At 41.4% G+C, this 22,753-nt stretch overlaps 3 protein-coding genes and 1 long non-coding RNA gene across 4 annotated transcripts; 1 reads left to right on the top strand and 3 right to left on the bottom strand.

Annotated features, from left to right (window-relative positions):
• Positions 1-346: 346 nt before the first annotated feature.
• Positions 347-9,386, bottom strand: LOC131709432 (type 2 DNA topoisomerase 6 subunit B-like). Its single transcript, XM_059011969.1, has 9 exons — positions 9,383-9,386; positions 8,497-8,613; positions 7,306-7,434; positions 6,309-6,430; positions 6,041-6,151; positions 3,566-3,664; positions 3,068-3,179; positions 2,303-2,532; positions 347-1,632 (listed from the first exon to the last, which is right to left on the bottom strand). Exons 1-9 carry the CDS (start codon positions 9,384-9,386, stop codon positions 1,573-1,575), a joined length of 984 nt encoding a protein of 327 aa, XP_058867952.1. The 3' UTR covers positions 347-1,572.
• A 377-nt stretch (positions 9,387-9,763) lies between these two features.
• On the bottom strand, positions 9,764-12,930 carry LOC131709431 (type 2 DNA topoisomerase 6 subunit B-like). Its single transcript, XM_059011968.1, has 5 exons — positions 12,834-12,930; positions 11,577-11,660; positions 11,330-11,385; positions 10,706-10,774; positions 9,764-10,010 (listed from the first exon to the last, which is right to left on the bottom strand). Exons 1-5 carry the CDS (start codon positions 12,834-12,836, stop codon positions 9,764-9,766), a joined length of 459 nt encoding a protein of 152 aa, XP_058867951.1. The 5' UTR covers positions 12,837-12,930.
• Positions 12,931-13,046: 116 nt separating this feature from the next.
• On the bottom strand, positions 13,047-15,470 carry LOC131709428 (uncharacterized). Its single transcript, XR_009311535.1, has 3 exons — positions 15,377-15,470; positions 13,510-13,651; positions 13,047-13,094 (listed from the first exon to the last, which is right to left on the bottom strand). It is a non-coding gene; the product is annotated as an uncharacterized LOC131709428 (long non-coding RNA).
• A 981-nt stretch (positions 15,471-16,451) lies between these two features.
• Positions 16,452-20,030, top strand: LOC117967836 (mRNA decay activator protein ZFP36-like). Its single transcript, XM_034915256.2, has 2 exons — positions 16,452-16,815; positions 17,955-20,030. Exons 1-2 carry the CDS (start codon positions 16,798-16,800, stop codon positions 18,966-18,968), a joined length of 1,032 nt encoding a protein of 343 aa, XP_034771147.2. The 5' UTR covers positions 16,452-16,797; the 3' UTR covers positions 18,969-20,030.
• The last annotated feature ends 2,723 nt before the right edge of the window (positions 20,031-22,753 follow it).

The following is a 22,753-nucleotide window of genomic DNA, read 5'->3' as shown; positions in this document are numbered from 1 at the left end:
CTAGATGGTTAATTTTAATGTGTCATTTTCATCTCATACAAACTAGCTGCCACAAGCCATCTGATATGAAGACATTTTAGATGGTTGTATCACATCAATATCAGAATATCAAAAAATGATTCCTGTAAAAATGGATATGGCTGCAGTTAATCCTGATCTTCCTGTTCTATGTACAGGGTGAATACCAGGATCCAGAACATTATGTTTTGGAATAAAGTCAGATTCATGGGGTTAGATTTGAATTCGATGCAGAATTAACAGTGGAGCAAACTTTTGCACTTGTCAGAACAACATATTTAAATTATTACCATACATTTCTTTTCACGAGTGAATTCTAAAAGACTCTTTATTGAAATAGCAAAATATCAAATCAGAATTCAATTCAAATGATAAACCTTACATCTCACCCATGCATGTTCTCATAAAGTATATTCAGAATAGTACAGCTGTTTAAATCATGTTTGACATCATTATAACGCTGCAGTAGAAGCTGAAGTCATTGTTGCAGTTTATAAAGAGAAGTGCAAGTGAAATTGCATATCACCTCAAACTGTTTCTACGACCTGTGGCATGTCACTGGCAGAGACATAGACGAAACATTTGACAAATTCATTTCTTTATGAAAGGAAGAAAATTCAACATTCATATTTCAAAATAAGAACCAAACAACTTGCATGCTTAAAGTATATAAAAAAAGGATTTAAAAAAATATGTTCTTATCTCTCATTAGCACAACATTCTCAGAAAGCTCATTTTTATTTTCGATGTAAATCACTCTTGTTTTCCAGAGTTTCATTTTCACTTTGATTCAGATGAAACCAGTTTATTCAGCTACAAAACTACAGCTTTACCTCCTGTGTAACAAGAAACAAGACTCATCACTTGCTCATAGGAAACTGGGGTGAGGGTGGTGGGGGGTCGTATTATGTGTTACACAGGAAGTTAACTTGAAGTGTTGTGGCAGGATAAACATTCTTCACAGGAGTCAAAGTGAAAATGAGGTCTGGGAAACAATAAGAGAAAGATGTTATGCATTAGAAGAAAAGAAAATGTTTTTAAAATCTTGGTTATTGCCGCATTCAGAGTCTCGGCACAATAATACATATTTGTTTATTTCTTATAAAAACAGTATTCAACTTTTGAAAATAAATATGACCTTTATGTCCGTATTTTCAAAGCATTTCTTTAAATAACTTTATTATTTTAAAGGAAAAACAATCATGTAAATGTTACAAAATGAAAAACAAAACCCCTTGAGAGTGCTGAAGAGAACCTGAAATATATGACTTAGTTGTCTAGTTCTAGTTTTGTAAAATGAACAGATGTTCACCTCTTTAAAAAAAATGGGAGTTAATGAAAGATTTGCAGAAACGCTTTGAAAATATGGCCCTTCGTTGTCCCCCGGAGAATGATGCTTGGCAAGAGGTTTGAGCTTTCAAATGTAACACAGTAGGCAGTGGAAATGTGGCACTGGAGCCAAGACTGCCAGTGTTGCTGCAGATCTCTCTAGGTGTGAATGCTGTGCTCAGTCACACTCCCTATGAACAGCGAGCTCCACTGCAGGGGCTCATTCTAGTTCCATTCAGAAAGATTGGAGACCTCCTGGAGCCACAGCATCTCCTCCTGGGACGGCTGGAACAACAGACACATTCAAACAGTTAAACACTACATTAAACACACAGAAAAGAGCGGAGAGCTCTACACAGCAGTCTCTGTTCATCCTCTTTCTTAAGGGATCAAAAGTGTCTTCTAATAGTGAGAAGCTCTGTTTCAAAGTGCACCCAACAATGCAAAGCTATGAAAGACAACAAGGTCTGTGCTGCACTTGGTGGAGATGTGTCTTTATTATGCAGAAATGCCCAAATGATATTAGTATCATTTTAAAGCTTGTTTTAAGTCCTTGGTCCACTTGAGCTGGAAGATCTCTATTTGGTCCACTTTACCGTCCACATAAACATATCACTATGCATGCTGTGCCAGTCTGGGCAGTCCCAATTACAGGAACCCACTTGCCTACCCAATCATTCTGCTTCTATTGGTTTTAAATGGATACCATTTGGGATGCCGCTGTTCTTGTAGGATGTCTTGCTTATTCAAATATTTGTCTTTATGTTAAGAGGAGACAGTTATCTACACTTGTGATATGGCTGCTGATTAAAATTATTTGCATATAAAGAGTGGGCAATTACCAATATATTTCAGGGATGAAGATATTTATCAAGATTTTTAGGGAGCAAGCAAGCAGTCCAAGCTCCACATACTGTTTTGAAGTCTCAGGATTCCTCACACCCCTGCCACTCACTTGGATCTGGTTTTCTTTGCCTCCGTACTGGCTGGCTTGTGCCCGTGTAGCCCTGCTCACAGAGATGCCCGGCTCTGCAGGGCAGAGGCACTGCCGGCCTGGGGAATGGTGCAGAGGGTACAGGGCTGTCCTCCTCTCTTTACACTGAGCTGGCTGCTCATCCTCTGCTGCAGGTTCCCATCGCCTCTTCACAGTGCCAGGGCTCACCGGGTCTGCAGCAGAGGCTTCTTCTGTGTGTGCCAGAAGGGAGAGAATCAAAACTAAGCTTAGAATTACAATTAAACTTTATGTTTCTCTGCTCCACCAGCACAAAGCAGAGGGAGGTGGTGAGAGAGTAGAGACTCCCTTTCTCTTTCTCTGTTCTACCAGCACAGAGCAGAGGGAGGCTGTTGAGAGAGTAGAGACTCCCTTTCTCTTTCTCTGCTCTACCAGCACAGAGCAGAGGGAGGCTGTTGAGAGAGTAGAGACTCCCTTTCTCTTTCTCTGCTCTACCAGCACAAAGCAGAGGGAGGTGGTGAGAGAGTATAGAGCTTATCTTTCTCTGCTCTACCAACAGAGTAGAGGGAGGCTGTTTAGAGAGTATAAGAGCCTCCTTTCTCTTGTCTACCAGCACATAGAAGAGGGAGGCTGTTGAGAGAGTATAAGAGCCTCCCTTTCTCTTTCTCTGCTCTACCAGCACAGAGTAGAGGGAGGCTGTTGAGAGAGTATAAGAGCCTCCCATTCTCTTTCTCTGCTCACACTGTTCATTGCACTCCAGTACTGTACCTTCACTGTGATCTGAGAAAGCAGCACACATGTCCTCCAGTATGTCATCCTCTGTCTCTGACAGTTTTCCTCGGCTGAGTTCTGGAGGAACTATCGCAGGAGCTGTCAAACTCTGTACAAAAAACAAACACCCACACACCCACATTACATTGTGTTTATTTACAGCGTTACAGAACATACGAAAACATGATTCAAATAAAATCAGTGCAGGGTTAAGGTTGTCAGAACACAGCAGGAGCTTTCTGCCCGTTCATTAACATTCCTTCCAGAACAAAAGGGTGCGATTCATCAACAAGCAACAAGAGCAATGACTGAGGCACACTTTCTGAAAGGAATAGCACAATTTGAGCAGTAATATTAAAACAGCAAGAAATTGCTTATAATAACAATGCTCCTAGTTGCAACTAAGCTGCTAGTTTTCTATTATTAAACATTCGTTTGAACAAAACCGTGGCACATGTTGCTAACAGGGAGGATTTCCATTCCTCCACAGCGTACCTTCCTGTTGACACACGTCTTGCTGGGCAGGCAGCGGTTCTCAGCGGCCTCCAGCAGGGATCTGTGAACGGAAGCCACCAGCTCCGGAGTGTCATGGACCTGCAGACACATCATTGAAGAGGAGGCTTCTGAACCACTTTTTGAGGATGCAACACTGACAATGGATAATTGCAAAGCATACGTGTGACAGGGTCTCATGTCACGTGCGTGGGTACCGATGTTTAAGCAATACAGAGAGACAACGGGGGGTGGAGTTGAAACGCTGGCACAGGTGCGCAGGATTTATTAATACAAACAGAAACGAATCTAAAGGTGGTCATGTGACGTTACCAACCATGGTAACGCACAGAGTACACATACAGCAAGCTGTACAAAAATACAAAATAAAACACAGTACAAAAACTACAAATAAAAAGGTGCCCCAGAGGGCGAGCGCTAGCCTTATAAATGAGGCGTCCCGCTCCAGGAACTGGCTACACTACGTAACCCTCGCTATACATCACATGGGATCACTATCTCCTAAACTAACCTACTCACAAGCCGGTATTCATACAACGACTTGTGCTGCTTCATACGGCCTTGGCTGGGCATTGCCTTCACAAGCACCGCTTGCAGTCTCAGGGTTGCGTAGCTGTCATTACTGCAGCGCGGACCCTCTCCTCCCGAGTATATGCCGCTCCCCTCTGGCATGGCGTTGCAGTCGCCCCGAGCCATCTCCCGCGGATGTTTTTAAACTGACGGACACTCGGTCAAGACCTGCCCACCTGCTGATTGAGGTCCAGCACAGCCAATCACTTGCTGCCCTTCCCCTCAACCAAGCCTAGCAGGCAGCAAGTCTCAATCGAGCGCCCGTCTGTAAAACAATAATTCAATTAAACAAATCAACTCCAAAACAACACACAATCAACCCATTTCTCCATACAAATGATATCAACACTAAATACACACGTGCAGGGCAATCGCCCTGCTACAATACGACATGGTTTATTTAGATTTCCAGAAAGCTTTTGACAAAGTCCTGCATAAAAGATTAATTCTCAAACTGAATGCAGTAGGGATTCAAGAAAATGCATGCACATGGATTAGGGAGTGGTTAACATGTAGAAAACAGAGAAACCTCAAAATGGAGCGAGGTAACCAGTGGTGTACCACAGGGATCAGTATTAGGCCCTATACCTGATTTAGATTCTGGTATAGTAACCAAACTTGTTAAATTTGCAGACGACACAACAATAGGAGGAGTGGCAAACACTGTTGCAGCAGCAAAGATTATTCAAAATGATCTAGACAGCATTCAGAACTGGGCAGACACATGGCAAATGACATTGAACAGAGAAAAGTGTAAGGTACTGCATGCAGGCAATAAAAAATGTGCATTATAAATTATAGATACTGAAATTGAAGAAGGGAACTATGAAAAAGACCTAGGGGTTTATGTTGACTCAGAAATGTCTTCATCTAGACAATGTGGGGAAGCTATAAAAAAGGCCAACAAGATGCTCGGATATATTGTGAGAAGTGCTGAATTTAAATCAAGGGAAGTAATGTTAAAGCTTTACAATGCATTAGTAAGACCTCACCTAGAGTATTGTGTTCAGTTCTGGTCACCTCGTTACAAAAAGGATATTGCTGCTCTAGAAAGAGTGCAAAGAAGAGCAACCAGAATTATCCCGGGTTTAAAAGGCATGTCGTATGCAGACAGGCTAAAAGAATTGAATCTATTTAGTCTTGAACAAAGAAGACTACACAGTGATCTGATTCAAGCATTCAAAATCCTAATAGGTTTTTTGACCTGAAAAAAGAAACAAGGACCAGGGGTCACAAATGGAGATTAGATAAAGGGGCATTCAGAACAGAAAATAGGAGGCACTTTTTTACACAGAGAATTGTGAGGGTCTGGAACCAACTCCCCAGTAATGTTGTTGAAGCTGACACCCTGGGATCCTTCAAGAAGCTGCTTGATGAGATTCTGGGATCAATAAGCTACTAACAACCAAACAAGCAAGATGGGCTGAATGGCCTCCTCTCGTTTGTAAACTTTCTTATGTTCTTATGTTCCTATGTTCTTAAAATAAGGGTTATAGAGCGGTCCGTTTATGTGGATAATAGCTGCACAAAGTGAAGGGACCGAGGCTGAAAGCTAAGGTCTGTTTACATGCTGTGAGTGTCGACATAACCCACACACAGGTAGACTATTGTGATGTCATCGTTTTCAATGGAATTTGCAGCTGAATGGAATACAGCAGATGAAAAGTGTGCTCTGAATGGCTGGCAGATCCTTAGCAGAAGAAAATGCAGGAACACCTGTGTTCACCTTACCAGCCAGAAAATCTGCCCCTGAGAACGTAAGAAATACAGCAGCAAGAAAAATCCCATACTAATGTAGTACGGTGTGTCTTACATGCACTAGGAGCAGTGTTGCAGGGGGACAGGCTAATGGTTAATCTTGTGAAATATGTTAAGACAGCCCATCACCTGCATGCTGCTGAAACAGGCTGCTCTGAAATCTTGGTTGGTGCTAACCGCTACAATACTGGAAACAGAGTCTCGAATCGCACAGAGTGCACTCCTCATCTTGTTCTGGTCCTGCAGTCAATAACAGCACAATAATCGCTAAACATGCTGCAAAAACAGAAGAACTTGAAAGAAGTAAAATCTTAGACAAACGTTTCAACCAGAAATGTAATATTGGGTAAAGGTAGATGATTCTGTATACAGTTGGTTGTTCCTAAGACCAACACACCTTGTGTCTTTTCTGAAGCTCCCCCAAGGTTGAGTGGAGCAGGGAGTGAAGGGCTGTCCTCACGATCTCTGCACTCGAACGCAGAACCTGGTCCAAGTGCTCCACAACCAAGTTGTGATTCCCTGCCAGTGAGGAGGGGAGGGGGATTCCACAGTTAGTACAGCATGGGAATCCCACACCATGGACTGTATTCATTACAGAACTGTCTGCACCAGCCTGAGGGAGTTTGATGGTGGTGTTTATTAGAGCTGCTATAATCGCGGGGAACAACAGTAAGTGTCACATTCCACACATCCTTTATATAAAGTTTATGGTCATTTAGCTTTGTTTTGTTTCACTTTTCTATTATTTTACTATGGTATACATTGTAAACTGGTCAGTGGAATTTGAGCAAATTTACTCACTTGCTTGATTTTCAAAAGTTGCTTTAGTATTTTAACTTAAATGTACATTTTTATAAGAAAGTTACGTGTCTTAAATAAGCACAACACATAAATAATGGCCTATTAAAAAAATAGGCTATAAACTATTAAGAACTACTTCAAAAAACGGATTTCGTAATCGTGATTATTTGTAATCTGGATAAATGTAATCCAGCAGTGACATTTTCTGAAAAACCGGATCAAAACGATCCAGATAAACGTAATCTTAATCACAAAATGTAGGATTACAAAATCCAGATCATTTTTATTGATTGCAAATTTTGAAAAACCGACCCCAAGGTGTAATCATTAACCTGTCTCCCTGTAACATTCTGCCCCTTATGGATGCAAAGAGTACCACATTGGTTCTATGTGGTATTCCTTAGTAATGTTTTTCTTGCATCCCTAAGGGTGTTGCAGGGGGACAGGTTAACAGTTACACTCTGGTGTACCAGTTGCTCTTTATCATTACTAAGCATTGAACATAACCGTGCAGGTGTTTATTGGAGAATTATCGAGGAAAAGTGAAAGGTTTCCTCATGCTCCAATGTATTGCAGGTCTCTGCTCCACGTACCTATGAGATCAGGGAGCTGGGAGTGGAAAGTGTCCCTGTGTTCGATGAACAGGAACAGGCAGAGAGTCTGCTGCACAGCCCTGTCCTCTTCACAGCTCAGGGTGTAGCTCACATCAGGACAGGCTGCACCTGCAGTGCACAGAGCAGCATCGGCAAACACATTGAGAGTACATATAGCTGACAAAATAACAGCATCAAATCTAATCTAATATCAAATCTAATCTAATATGCATTACCATATAGCAAATGTTTCTATATGAAAGAGGCACACATTATTTCTCCATGCTGTGCTTCCCACTGAAGGACCACAGCTGACACACGGGAGCTGCTTCTGGGAGTCTGAGTCCTTGTAAAAGAAAAACAATTCTGAATGTTGTGTTTTTTTAGACACTTACTCTGAGCCTATATATTTTAAATATATATTTTTCCAGAAATCTTAAAAAAAAAAAAAAAGAAAAAAAAAAAAAAACAGTTCTAAATGTTGTGTTTTTTTAGACAATGACTCTGAGCATTTTTTTTTTTTTAAATAACTCATACCCCCCGAAGCGAACGTCCCAGAAACATAATAAAACATTCTTCATATATATAACTCCAAATAAATTAACTTCAAATTCACCTTTTCTCATATAGGGAAATCTGAAATCTACAAAATGATGGCAAATATACATTAGGTTATATTTACTGGAATTATTTTGTTTAACTGGGAGACACAGCTATGAAATGAAATGGAAGAACTACCCTACAGTACAGAAAGCATGGCATTGAAAGGTTTCTCCAAGCCTCATAATTGGGAACACTTAATAATAATAGTAGATGATTGAATTCAACTCTCAGTTTCTAATGAGAAAGCAAAGTGAACTTTTACTTATCAGTTGAATCCAGGTGCCAGTTTTTATTTGAATCTTAATCTTTTTCTTAATTAATGAATTAATTATTATTCCCCTTTAGGACACATGGCCAGTGGTGCAGCCACCCAAGCGTAACAAGGTATTATTATTATTATTATTATTATTATTATTATTATTATTTATTTCTTAGCAGACACCCTTACCCAGGGCGACTTACAGTTCACTTCATTTGTCAGTAAAGTTGTGCTCTACATTAATCTAATACAATTGAACAAGTCCCAAGAAATATCAGTTTAATATGTAATGCGGCAGGATTATTCAGATCCACTGCTGTTAAGATCACCTTCCAGCAGCTGTGGGTCTGCACACTGAATCCCTTGCAGATTGTATTGCTCCCAGTCCACTAGACAGGCCAGGTCTTGGAGGAAGGCGCTGGGCTTGCCTGTGGTTTCAAACTGCACTGGCAAATCAGACGGACCATAAAGGAATATGTGTGCTGAGTCAAGGAACAAACCAGGGAACGGTCTTTCAGGATTAGCAGTCAAGATCCAAAGTAGATCGGAAATGCAAAAATGCTTTGATAGTTTAGTCCTTTTGTTTAATTTCTACAATATCATTTTCACATTGAAAAGTAATTAGCTTACTTTTTGTTGATGTAACTGACCCTGTAATCAGGACCGATAAGCACAAACTCAGAAGAGCAGTGAATTCAGTGAACACGCCGCTGCAGGCACACTTATTATTCTCCAGCCCCCACAGAACCCTGGCTATAGTACCAGCAATGCCAGCTATAGCACAGCCTTACATTCACAAGGGCTCATGACATTATACTTTCAAAACAGCAAAAATAAAATAAAAACTATTAAACAATACATGGCCATGCAAGACCAGAGCGCTATCCATGGAGTACCACTGTTAGAACAATCTAGCTCTTTTCCTTACACGACAAGCCTCTGTTTATATACCTCGCCATACCCACTTCCTATTTACATTATTCATGTGCATATGCAGACACTCTAACCAGTGCACTTCGCGTCTGTGAACTATATCTGCATATACACCTGAAACTCATTAGCACATTTAACAGTGCTGACTGCAGGGCTGACACTGGGTTCCTTTCCCAATGGTGCACCCCCTACACAATGTATGACACAGTTACAGTCACAGACCCCTTGCCTAAATTACTTGAGCCATGTGACCATCACAGGGAAGAAACGAAGACTCCTCACCCATTCCTGGTTTTAATATGTGCTTGATTTGCCACAGTGTATACTGTAGGTAACAAGCTCAGGTGTGTCTTATTATTATTATGATTATTATTATTTGTTTATTTAGCAGACGCCTTTATCCAAGGCGACTTACAGAGACTAGGGTGTGTGAACTATGCATCAGCTGCAGAATCACTTACAACAACGTCTCACCCGAAAGACGGAGCACAAGGAGGTTAAGTGACTTGCTCAGGGTCACACAATGAGTCAGTGGCTGAGGTGGGATTTGAACCGGGGACCTCCTGGTTATAAGCCCTTTTCTTTAACCACTGGACCACACAGCCTCCTTGTTAAACTCATAGTACAACCAGGAATGGATCAAACTGCTGTGGAATGGGAGTCTTATTCCCTTCCCTGCAATGCTAGCTCTGCTGTGCTGTGCTGTTGAAAGGATATGTGAAGGCTGGTGATGCTAGCTGGCTTGTTGGGGTGCTGTCTGAGGCAGGGGCACAGGGCTGCTACAGGGAGCATGGTGAGCTCTCCTCCAAGCCCTGACTCCACCACACCCTGGGGCAGCGAGAGAGACACAGCCCTGCCTGAGACCGGGTGCACCCGGCCGCACTGCTCAACCAGCACAGAACCATCATACCTGCGGGGAGCACACAGACAACACCGAGTGGAGAATACTAAAGAGCTTAAAGTAACTGCAGTACTGAATGAAACACATGTTATAGCACACCTGTATTTTAATTTTTAAAAATGAGAACTCCTACTACTTTAGGTTAAAGGAAGCTCTCAGTTTGTATGCCTTATTATTGGGTTATCTGTTTGATCTTCCTGGGTCATTTCACCGCAGCAGTGTCTTCTGGGTCAATGCATATTACTGGCTTGAAAGCATGTCAGTCAATAGGAGAAGCAACTGATTGGTTACTGACAAGAAGGAAGCTAGTGAGGAGGTGGGGCAATTTCACTCTCCAAGTGAAATGATGCAGAAATGAAATAACATGTGCTTCTTATAGAGCTGCACGTGTGACCTATATATGGGTGTGCATGGAAGAGACATTTTGTTAGCTACAATTACTTTAAAGGATGCTTTACAATTGACAATGGGAAATATATTTAAAATATATAGCTGTATAATACATATGGTGAACCTACATTTTAATATATTAAACACATATAAACATATACAGTTTAAACAACAAATGAGAAAGACTCACCCAGACCCCTGACTTGCTAAATATCTTGTATCCATGAATAGATAATCACCTTCCCTTCAAAAATATGCAAATATTTTCTTGACTGTGACACTGGCTTTATTTAAATGAATTAAATTGGACTTACGTTAAATAGTGGGCACTGTCAGTGAGCAAACTCCTGCCCTTTAGTGAGAACCTGCAGCCCTGTTTATCACTGTGGGGAACAATTAGCACTGAGCATTAACTGAAGGTGTTCAATACGTTATCAAGCCAAAGCTGGGGTATATTTTCATAGTGTCTTTAATTAACTCAGATTTTTTATATAATAAAAACACCTGTTAATTGTATAAAACTAGAAACAAACAACTAAGATTATATCCAAGGTCTCTTAAGAAAAAAGTTGTTTGTGTTCATTTTGTAGCATTATTGCGCAATTTTCCCCTTTCAAAAAATAGGAGTGAATTAAAGACTGCAGTAAATGCTTTGAAACAAAGTCCTACTAGCGCTACAAGCTTTCAGCTATGCTGGCCCCAGGTGAAGTATAAACAACATACATACCTGGGCTAGCAGAGTACTATACTGCATTTACATTTACAACAAAAAAGAAAAAAGCATTGTTTGCATTCTCACCGTGTGGACTTGCTGCATAAGCAATGCTACTGTATTTGGATGTACTCTGCATTATTGCTGTTTGCAAGCTGTACCTTAGACCTAATGCACAATATGAATATGAAAAACAATAAAGAGAGAATAAAAAGATCAGGAATACCCATAGATTCGTAAGGAAGGTGCCCCGTTCACCTGAAGCTTGTAATGAATTTTCACCTAAAAGAAAAGCGTGACTGTATGACAATGTGCGGAGAAATTACAGCTAAAGCCCTTTCAATACTCATAGCTACAGTGAAACATACATCACAACACTTAATCAATTCCAGATTGTTAAACACTGAAAAGACACATGAATGATTTTAAATGCTGCAGTTTGGAGGAACTGAACAGAGCCCAGGTTGCCCTACCTGTGTGTGTACCAGGCTGAGGCGCTGTAAGAATCGTTCCAGAGCCAGGCAGTCTGTCTGCAGGGCGCCACTCCTCTCACACACCTGCACAGGCAAAGCAACACAGTCACAGAGTTCAGAGACAGTGAGCACAGACACTGAGCAAAAAGGGGGTCGTTCTGAACAACTTATACCCAGCCTGGAAAAGCCACAACTCGGTTTCATGGGTGCTGTAAGGCAGCGGGTTATGTGAGACAGCAGGGAGGGGGTTAAAACCTCCCTGCGAGAGAAACATGTGCGAAATGCACCTTTTTTTAAATAGTTCTTTTGTTTAGTTTAATTGTTTTATTATTTAATTATCCCCTGCACCTGGGCAGTAATTGAGAATTGGGACCAGGTGCAGGGTATTTAAGAGGAGCAGGCAGTCTGCTCAAGGCTGCTGAGTAGAAGGAGGCAGAAGAGGTGCTCTGTCTCCGAGGTGCTAGAGCTGTGCTAGAGCTGTGCTGTGTGGTGCCAGGTAAATGGCTTAGCAGTCCTGCAAGTTAGTCACGGAAAATACCTGTTTAGTAAGCGCTCCAACCGGAGTTAGGTTTTGTTTTGACTTTGTGTTTATTTTGTTTGGTGTTTAATTAAAAGTAGCGCAACCGCGCTGAAAACTCAATTTCTCTGTGCTGGGTCGTAATTTAAAGGGGCACGAACCCGTGTGAGGTGCAATCATTTCACAGTGCGTTTTTACAGCACTTGGATATTTGTGGTTATCCAGGGATTACCTCTAAATAAACAGGGAACTGAAATGTTGTAGAAAATGGTTTCTTATCCTGGCGGGTAAAGGTTAATCAGATTTCTTTCAAGTATTTTAGTGTTGTTAAATAACCCCAAAACAGTCTTGAACAGTTTAATGAATATCAAACTTAGATTAATTCATCAACCAACACTTTAATAACTTATGAGTTACTTTGTGACTCGAACCGCATACTTTGCCTAAACTTTTGTCTTTATTTCTTAGGTTTAAATCACAATCTGTTATCTCCAGATATAGGCAGAAATGAGTGTGACATACAGACATATGGATGAACGAACATACAGACACTCCTCTATATCCCCAGAATCCAATATTCTCAATAATTGAAGCTAATACTGTTACTACTGTGTTTTATGACAACTGGTTAAGTGATTTTCCAGATATATGCCAAAATGTGTGACATGTGATATATGTACCCATGATAAAGACAGCACCCAAAACCAAGCAATAAATACTTAGAAAAGAAAATCACATACCATTAACTGCAACTGAAAGTGAAGCTGGCCGTGTGTTTTAATAAAATCTGCAGTTTCTTCTGAATCTTCCACATAAGTTACAGCAGACAGTCGCTCTTGTATCTCTGAAAGCACACAAGACATGCATATAAATCTGGAGGTTGATTTCATTAATTCTCTCATTGCAATGTGGTCCTTACAGGAACTGAGCTTTGCAAATGTATTTACCTTTCTGAACTTCTTCCATTGGCACTCCAAAACTCCACAGGCCAGCGACTGCAACTGGGGTACAATAAAAAGGTCATGTGTATGAGGTGTCATTTCACTACTGGAAAACCTGCACCATTTCAGGTCAAATGCATATTAGAAACAAACTTACATAGTGGAATACATTTTAAAACTACAAAAAATGCTGCTTTTATGTCCTGCGTTATTCTCCTTAGAAAGGTTTCCCATACTATAAGCAAAGTGTAATAAAGAACAGTGACAGCATGGTAAAGCAAGGGTAAAACACAGATAGGTATAGTAAAGCATACTAAAAAACATGGCATACAAGTAAACTAAGAGAAATGCATCGTACAGTATAGCCATAGAAAAAAGTGTTGGGGGGGGGAAAACTGCACAATGATATGGGCTCTTCTAGCATGATTCAATCACACTTTCAGTAACTTGTAGGTATGACACCCCCCTAACATACTGTTGACCCTGCAGGTAAAGTCATCTTGGCTGGGTGTAGAGCTCACTGCCTTCACCAATATCAAGAGGCCCCCTTCAATATTGCATGGCCGTCTGCGTCTTTCATTATCACTCCTGATCTGAACTATCAAGTACTTCAAAACCTGAGGGGGAAGGATTCAAAATGTAAGGCTGACAGCAGTGATTATTTTGTGGGTCGGAAAGCTTTAAGAGTGTTCTCAACAGAACCACATCAGAAACCAATTACTACCCTTTTTCCAATGACACAATCGGGATGGGAGCCCTCACTCTGCAATGGATTTCCATTTCTATTGGAAAACTCCAAATTTGAAATTACAGCTTGACTGGACACAGGGTTCAAATTCTCATCCCGATGGATATGCTCAAGCACTACCAGAAGAACATTCTAAACATAAATTTATTTATTTTTGTTGTCAGTGAAATAACTGCAACAGCAATTGTAACAACACTACAAACCAGAGTTAGGAATGCCATTGCCATCAAGGGAATACAGCTATTAAATTATTTCATCCCCACTTCTCAGAGTCTGGTGAAAGTCTTTGAATTGAGCCAAAGCTTATTGTCCAAAGTTGTCAGAGTTAGCTTGAGTGTCAAAGCTGGTGCTTTGGAACAGGAAAATAAAGTGAATGGCTTTCAAGTAGGATCATTCATACCCTGTGTATATGACACTCATTTCTGGTTTGGACTGATGAGGAGGAGTCACTCAACATGCATACAAATTCTGAGATGGGTACACCTTTATCATGTTCTGACAAACTAATAAAAAAAAAATGTGTCGCTGAAAATCTGTTATTCTTCAGTTAACACATTCAACTTTGCACACATTTTTTCTGATTTTTTAAAGGTGGGTAATTTAGAGATTTTCAAGGTCAAAGGTAAAGGTAATTCACTTTAAATGTCAGTGGGTCTGCTCAAAACCAAACACCTGGACCACCTCTAACTTCTGAACCGCTGGTTCAATCAAATTGCAATTTAAAATGTGGTGTTTTCCAATAAAAACAAAACAAAACAGGTAACAAGTTTCATTAAAATCTGAGAGGGTGTGGTGTTGAAGGTTTCTTGACTTGTCATGGACTGACTGACCCTCCAGGTCAAGAACAATGCTTATAGAAAGTAGACTTTGGACACTTAGCCTAATTTTCAGATTAAGAACACTAATATTCAATAAAACACTAGATCTAAATACAGTGCTTCTAGAATTCATTAATTGAGCAGTTCCGGAATAATAATGTAGAATTTACCATTTTACAGCCTTTTTTTTTTTTTTTTTTTGCAAAATTTGGCATTAGTGTGTGTTTTCCAAATATTAATATTCTAAAATGTATCAAAATAAAAAGGGGACACTGTAACATTTGGATAAAAGATTTGTGATTGAATTAGTGAAACATATCAAGAAAAAGTCCTGTGACATAATTACTAAAAGGGTTCTAAAGACACTTAGCAAATTTTATTGTCTTTGTTTGTATGAAAAGACCCCCACATTCACAAACACCAGCACTTTAGCAGACCCAATATACTCATAACAGTCTAGACAGACAGATTAGTAAGGGTAGAAGGGTCATGTTTATCTTGGCCTGTCTCACGACCCCTGCTCAAAATCATCTTCAAGATACATGAATGTTTATAATTACAACCAAATCAGAATTCTTAATTTACATAATATAGGTCCCCCCAAAACGGCAACTACTACTGTAATAATAATAATAATAATAATAATAATAATAATAATAATAATAATAATAATGATGATAACGGGGTTTTGCAATATGTAAAGTAGCATACTAAACTACTTTAAACAATTATATGAATAGTGTTGAGGTTACGTGTATGTTATTTGTTGAATTTACCTGGAAGACTGCTCTCTGCATTGTCTGTGGGGAAAAAAGACACAAAATATTTATGAGAAAAACAAACAGGAAGCTCGGGAATAAACACCTTGAACAGCAGTGCCAGCCGTTACCATGGAGAAAGACCACCGGCATCAGCGCGCGCAGGTGGCCGTTATATTGCATGCAAGAGAATATCACGGTTTTAAAATCATGTGAAAAAAATAACAAACTTTATTGGATTTATGTGTTAGTTAAGTCAACAGTACATTTGAACCAAGAAGTATTAACAGTTTAGTAACGACTGTAAATCAAAAACCTGTGCTGTGCTGTTGTATTCAGTGTTTATTTTATATTATCTATATTTATTTATGTATTTATTTATTTAAAATGTGGGCTCCTTCCTGTGTACGCTTTTTTCAGTTTGCTGGTTATTATTACGGTGACGTGTCTTTAGTTGTTATTTCCATAACTGTATTGAAAATGCTCACTAGTTTTATTTATATTATTTGTTATTCATAAATACATTAAACAAATTAACAGTTTGATGTTTTGTTGTTGAATAAATGATTAAATAAAATATTGCAAAATATCCATAACTAACTTCCAAACCCTTTCCAGAGTGCTGCACTTTATGCTATATTTCAATCAATTATAATTACATGAATTATGTTTTTACCAAGGGTACAAACACGGGGAACGCTGCTGCACTGTAGAGACCAGAAAACACATTGCACTTACTAAAATCAAATAACGTGACACTTGCATAGTTGGGATTTGTTTTTTATAAGGAAAAACAACTTTAATCAGATATTCACATCAATAAACTTCAACATGGATGAATACACAAGCTGGCGTATTCAGGCGAGAGAGCAATCTGTTTATCTACCGGCCGTTTGTTGCTGATTGAAGTCTATTTACAGGTGTGAGAAACTACATGTTTCTGTTTTGTGTATTGGATTCCTTTGAAGACTAATTTCACTCACCTGCAGGGTGTTACACTTAGGCGAGCCCGCCCATTCCTTGTTCTGATTGGCCATATTGAACATAAGCTCCTCCCCACTACGTTTTAAAAGTTGTTATTGGCCGGCTAAAATTTTGCGGGCTGAGAGATGTGCTGACGGTTAACATTTAAGGTGGAAATGCTACAGCGCGCCAATTATTGTCAATAATAACAGTGGTCTGTGATTTAAATAAATAAATAAATAAATAAAATAATATCGGAACTACCAGCCATTCCGAAGATAAGAATTGTTTAAACTTTTTTTTTTCCCTCCATTAAACAATATCAGAACAATTCGATCTATAAAAGAGGGAGATTGTGCCCCCTTAACAGGTTTTGAAATTGTTTTCATTGGGTCTCGCAGAGAGCGTCACAGTTTCAAAACAGCAGCGGGACTGACCAAGCAGGAATTCTGCACTGAGATAACAACGCAGAGAAAATGTTGCACGGCGGGCAGGTGAGTCTTGTCAGAGGTATTTTAATACAAGTAACCGCTTATAATAACGCTTCGTGTGGGCTTATTCTACATATATTTGGAATGAGCAATTCTGAAATATATTTTGCATGATTTGCTTTAGGTGCCACATACGTTTTCTCCTGGATTTAAGGTGGTTGACTGCTGTGACATATACTGATTTTAATTTTAAATTGGACTGAGATGTGAAGCCTTGTATTGGACTAAATAATTAATCACAGGCTTTAAGTCATCAAAGGTCTCTTAGTCATCTATCGATCATTTTAAATTCACATTGAGCGCGCATTTTATATAAACACGTGTTTGTGAAGATTGTTTCAAATTGCACTGCGAATTGAATGCGCAGTATAAATTATATTTTTGTATATGAAACTGCATTACATTGAACATAACACAATAACAAGTAAGGTAACTAACATGCTCGTTCGTGTTTTTGGATGAAACAATATAATGATATTTAAATATTGGCCATTTAAAGTCTTTCCAAGACGGGACTCAATAATCAATTTCCTTAAATAGGCTTAAACTAGCCGCGGTACAAACCCCACTCAATTTGGTCACTGAGTTCTCGGTGAGGAGCTGCTGTGTGATCACGTGTCTATCTATCTAGGCGATCTCCTCTCGAATGAGTATCCAGACTTTTGGCTGATCTGGGCACTCCAAGTCTACTGGTTTGCCTTATGCATTTCCATTGTGATGTGAATTGTTTTTTTATTGCAGTAAAATATTTCTAAGCTTGTTTAAGGCTGTACAAAGATGTCTTCAGCTTTTACTGTAAACTCCAATGTAGTTCCTTGGGGTTTAAAAGGGTATCTTGATTACAATCCTGTTTGTTTACATTCCTCACAGCACAGCTACACCAGTATACCAGAGTATGTAATTGAAACGGGCTTTTTTTCATCTAATTGGTAACTGATAATTTTAAATGCACACTTTCACACCCAAGCAGTCGTCTAAATGCTTCTTGCTGGACAAGAAGCAAAACAACTAAAAGGCAATTGCAGCACCCTGTAACTGTCTGCTTCATTGATCAGTAGTGAATTGGATGAAAATGTTCAAACTTGAATGTAGTGCTTCAGCAAATGAGCCCTTTCTGTTTCTTGGTCTCTCTCTCTCTCCAGTCCAACGAGGCCCTCCTGCTCTTCCCATACCCAGAGGATGAGGAGTCTCTGCTCTTCAGTGCCTCGTCCCTGTGGGGGGAAGGGGGACCCCTGTCCGAGGCGCTGCTGCCCCTGGTCGAGCTTCCTTCCTCTGGGGGCTCCCCCCAGCCCCTGGTGCCCTGGCCCTGCTACCTGCGCTATAAGACGGAGCTGTGCACTCGCTACACGGAGACTGGCACCTGCAAGTACGCAGACAAATGCCAGTTCGCCCACGGACTTCAGGAGCTCCGCGCACCCTCCCGCCACCCCAAATACAAGACGGAGCCGTGCCGCGCCTTCCACACGGCTGGCTTCTGCCAGTACGGTCCCCGCTGCCTCTTCATCCACAGCCCAGAGGAGCAGCGGCGGGCGGAGGAGCGGAGGCAGCCCCACAGCAAGTACAAAACCGAGCCCTGCCGCTCCTACCGCTCCTCCGGCTTCTGCTCCTTCGGGAGCCGCTGCAACTTCGTCCACGAGGAGGAGGAGGAGGAAGGGTGGCTGGGGGCCGTGCCCCGATCCAGCTTCTCCTCCTCTCCAGGCCAGGGCAGGCCCACTCACCAGCAGTGGAAGCAGCAGCGTTCAGTGCCTTGCCGCACTTTCCTAGCCTTCGGTTTCTGCCTTTACGGAGCGCGGTGCCGCTACAAGCACAGTGTAGTGAAGAGCCAGCCTGAGCCGGCCTCCAACACCAGACCCGCTTCTCCTTCTCTGCCACCTTCCATCTTCAGCCTAGGACTTTCCTACCTGGCCCTGCCCAGCGGGAGAGCTCCCTCTCCAGCCTCGGACGGGCTGCCCTGCTCCTCTTCGTGTTCCTCTGTCACGCCGGATTACCATGGCGACAGCCCCTCGCCGGTGCCGCCCGAGCCGCTGGCTAACAACGCGTTCACCTTCACCAGCCAGCACATCACTGACCTGCTGCTGCCCCTGGCCTGGAGACTGCAGGACCTGGAGAACAGGCAGCGGGGGCTTTCCCCAGATCCAGGCCCCCTTGAGCTGTGAGCACAAACTCCAGCACCCTGCTCGCAAACTGGGCCAGGCTTTACTTCAGGGTAATCAACAGAAGCATTGGTGGCTTCCAACTGTCTTCCTCAAATGCTGGGTCTCGAACCAGTTCAGTTTCATGAATTTTACACCCCCACTATTTCAAACATTGAACATTTTGTTAATGATATCTCTTTAAACCAAGCATAGCAGCGTGTCTCTGTTTCAATCGGCAGGAATGTGTGGGTGGGGTTTGGGTGTTCTTTATTTATTTATTTTTTTTTAAATCTATTGCACAAAACAAATTAATCACAGATTATGGCAGTTTTGAATTACGACTTGGAACCAGGTTGGACTGTTCAGACGAACACTAAGAGTAACGTACGCTGTAACAATGTTTTCTTTTGGCATGTAAATTATTTTTTTTTAAATAGGTTAAATGTACATTTATCTTTTTACATATGAAGTCCGGGAACCTATAGGTTGTGTATATAAGTGGGTGGAGCTTGTAGTTGTGACGCCCTTGTGTCGTGATCGTGGTTTTAAACGTGGCTGGGTTGGCGCCTGTGCCAGGGCTCGTCGGGTGGGTTTCTGCAGTGACGGACAGCGGTACACGTATAGGGTCTGATCTGTTGGAATTTACTACTGAATCTCGTAGAGTTTGCAGATAATCAGAATTACAAATTGTGTCTTTCATTTACCGTGAATTGGGTTTTTAGATTATTTGAATTATGTAACTTGAAGCCTACATGTGATCAGACTGATAGAAATGACTCTAGAACTGCAGGCCTCCAGGTACACTTGGAGACTGAACCCAATTTTAAAGAGGGCTGGGTCTCCTGTGGATTGGGTTGTGTGATGGGGAAAGTGATGTGTGTGTGTATATTGTATAGGTAATTTTATGACAGATGGTTTTAATCAAAGGATAAATGTTTATTTATGGAATCTTTGACTTTAATTTAATTTAACCCTGTTTTGTTAATGTTTGTTTATTTAAGGTTAACACTGTTCACGTTGTAAGTGTTTTTTAAACTGCTGCCTTGTACAGAAATGTACATTTTAATAAAACTCAAATTGAAATGTGTGTTTCTGTTTTTGTTTGTGTGGTGGATTTTTATTTTTTTTTGGGGGGGGGGTCTCCCTCCCTCCCCCCCCTCCCCCCCCCTCCCCCCCTCCCCCCCTCCCCTTCATCTACATCCTCCATGCTTGTTTTTATATGCCTGGCTCACAATTCGGTTAACAAATAGCAGCAGAGAACTTTCCCTTCACAGCATGTATTTAAAGAACTTTGCATGTTTTTAAATGGACCAACATACTAGCGAAACAGTTGTGTGTGTGGTATTTAATTTTTTTTTTTCTTTTTACAACTTTGTCAGTCCTGTTACATTTGCTCCCAGGGGGTGTAGAATGCTTAAATGTTTTAAATATTTAACTTCAGTATGTAGTTGGCATTTACTGTAGTGTTTAGAAAGCAAGTGTTGGACAATTTCTTATTCGATACTTCAGTCTCATTCTGTATTCAGTTACAGGAAGTGCTGTACACTAACATTGCAGTTTATCACTTCCGATGTGATGTGTAACTCCTAATTCAGTGTGGTGTTCCATAGTGGGGCTGTGCAACTCCAGCCCTAGAGGGCAGCGCTACACCACACTCTGCGGGTATAATGACCTGGTTTAGGACCCTGGAGGGCATCACTACACCACACTCTGCGGGTATAATGACCTGGTTTAGGACTCTGGAGAGCAGCACCACACCACACTCTGTGGGTATAATGACCTGGGTTAGGTCCCTGGAGGGCAGCGCTACACCACACTCTGCGGGTATAATGACCTGGTTTAGGACCCTGGAGGGCATCACTACACCACACTATGCGGGTATAATGACCTGGTTTAGGACTCTGGAGAGCAGCACCACACCACACTCTGCGGGTATAATGACCTGGGTTAGGTCCCTGGAGGGCAGCGCTACACCACACTCTGTGGGTATAATGACCTGGGTTAGGACTCTGGAGGGCAGCGCTACACCACACTCTGTGGGTATAATGACCTGGGTTAGGTCCCTGGAGGGCAGCGCTACATCACACTCTGTGGGTATAATGACCTGGGTTAGGTCCCTGGAGGGCAGCGCTACATCACACTCTGGGTATAATGACCTGGTTTAGGACCCTGGAGGGCAGCGCTACACCACACTCTGCACATACATAGATATATGGGGAAATTAGACTGTCAGTAAACGTTAAACTTCCATCTGAAATAGCCCCTACACCTCGTTCCTTACAGTAAAGAAATTTTTGGAAAGCGTCAGAGTGGAGAGCATTTTTACTTTTTATTCAATACCCTTGCTTTCATAGTTTCTATCAATCAATATTTATTTTATATAGTGCATTTTCCTAGTGGACCACCATCACAAAGCGCTTTACAAGATACAGTAAAAATGCAAGTTGGGAGTTGATTTAAAGCGAGCAGCGGTGGGAGAGAGTTCCAGAGAGTCGGAGCCATGAAGCTAAACGAGCGTTCTCCAAGCGTGGTGCGCTTTTGCTTGTGGATAACAAGCAGGCCAGAGTTGGAGGACCTCAGCTTGCGGGCAGCGACATAGCAGGTCAGCAGGTTGAGGAGGTACTCAGGACCTGTGTGATGAAGGGCATTGTAGGTGAGCAGGAGAGTTTTGAAAGTAATCCGGAACTTTACAGGTAGCCAGTGCAGTTGGGCAAGACGGTCGTTCATGGTTTTTAAATCTGGTACAGTAATCCTGGTGGCGGCATTCTGAACTAGCTGCAGTCGGTTGATGGCACTTGCCGGGAGACCACCATATAGAGAGTTGCAGTAGTCGAGTCGAGAGGAGACAAATGCATGACAAAGTATCTCCGCATCTGGGAGGGAAAGGTAGGGACGGACTTTGGAGATGTTTCGAAGATGGTAGAAAGAAGATTTGACCACGGAGGAGATGTGGGCATCAAAGGAGAGCTTGCTGTCCAGAAGTACACCAAGGCTTCGTGCAGTGGGGGAAGGCAGCAGCAGACAGTTTCCGAGGTTCAGGGCAGCTACATTTAGATTCTTAAGTTGAGTTTTAGATCCTACTAGGAGTTCAGGTTTGCTAGTGTTGAGCTGAAGACAATTGGCACACATCCAGGCCTCGGTGTCTTGAATGCAAGAGAGCCGGGCCATGAAAGAGGGGCTTCCAGGGTCGAGTTTTAAGTAGAGCTGGGTGTCGTCAGCATAGGCGTGAAACATGAGGCTGTGTTGGCGGATGTCATTGGTTCCTCCTTTATGCCATTCATTTGTTATTAAAAGATAAAATGACAGACAGTACAATTGTGTCAGTAAAGCATGCTCATAAAAAATGTGTTAAAACATGGAAATGCTCTGAAAATGATTCTTTCACTATACACCTGCTTTTAGACCTGTCAGACAGTTGCAGCGCTTGGGATCCAGCATGGTGCATGTCTGCATTTCATTATGAAGGGAACAACAGAGTGCTTCTTCATTTATGTAGTATGTCCCTCATCAGATCTGCACTGCATGTCTTATTATTAATAGTCTACCTTGGAATGTAGAAAGGTGCATGTATAAGGCATTTGCAGATATCTTAAGAGCATTCAATAGGATACTTCTTTTGGATCCAACTATCACAGGTCATAAAACCATGCCCCTAGGAAGTGGTTTTAACAATGGTATGTCTGTCATTCATCGACTAGCTGTGGAACATGCTTCCAATACAATCTTAATAAATACGACGGGTGAATATTTTGCCCTCTTTGTTGTTAATCACACTTTGTATCATTCTGTGAACTACACTAGAGCCA

The sequence above is a fragment of the Acipenser ruthenus genome, chromosome 43, assembly GCF_902713425.1.
Source record: "Acipenser ruthenus chromosome 43, fAciRut3.2 maternal haplotype, whole genome shotgun sequence".
NCBI lineage: Eukaryota > Metazoa > Chordata > Actinopteri > Acipenseriformes > Acipenseridae > Acipenser > Acipenser ruthenus.
The sequence above is the reverse complement of the archived record's forward strand: the minus strand, read 5'-3'. Positions and strand labels throughout refer to the sequence as shown.

Bases quoted from the DNA above. Each gene is read 5' to 3' on its own strand.
- LOC131709432 (XM_059011969.1), bottom strand. The intron at 3,665-6,040 runs GTGATGGGCTGT...ATGTGTCTGCAG, and splicing joins CCTGTTTCAGCAGCATGCAG to GTCCATGACACTCCGGAGCT. The intron at 3,180-3,565 runs GTACGCTGTGGA...TTTTTTGTACAG, and splicing joins AGACGTGTGTCAACAGGAAG to AGTTTGACAGCTCCTGCGAT.
- LOC131709431 (XM_059011968.1), bottom strand. The intron at 10,775-11,329 runs GTATTCCTGATC...TGTTCCCCACAG, and splicing joins CCTTCCTTACGAATCTATGG to TGATAAACAGGGCTGCAGGT. The intron at 10,011-10,705 runs GTAAGTCCAATT...TGCTCCCCGCAG, and splicing joins GACAGTGCCCACTATTTAAC to GTATGATGGTTCTGTGCTGG.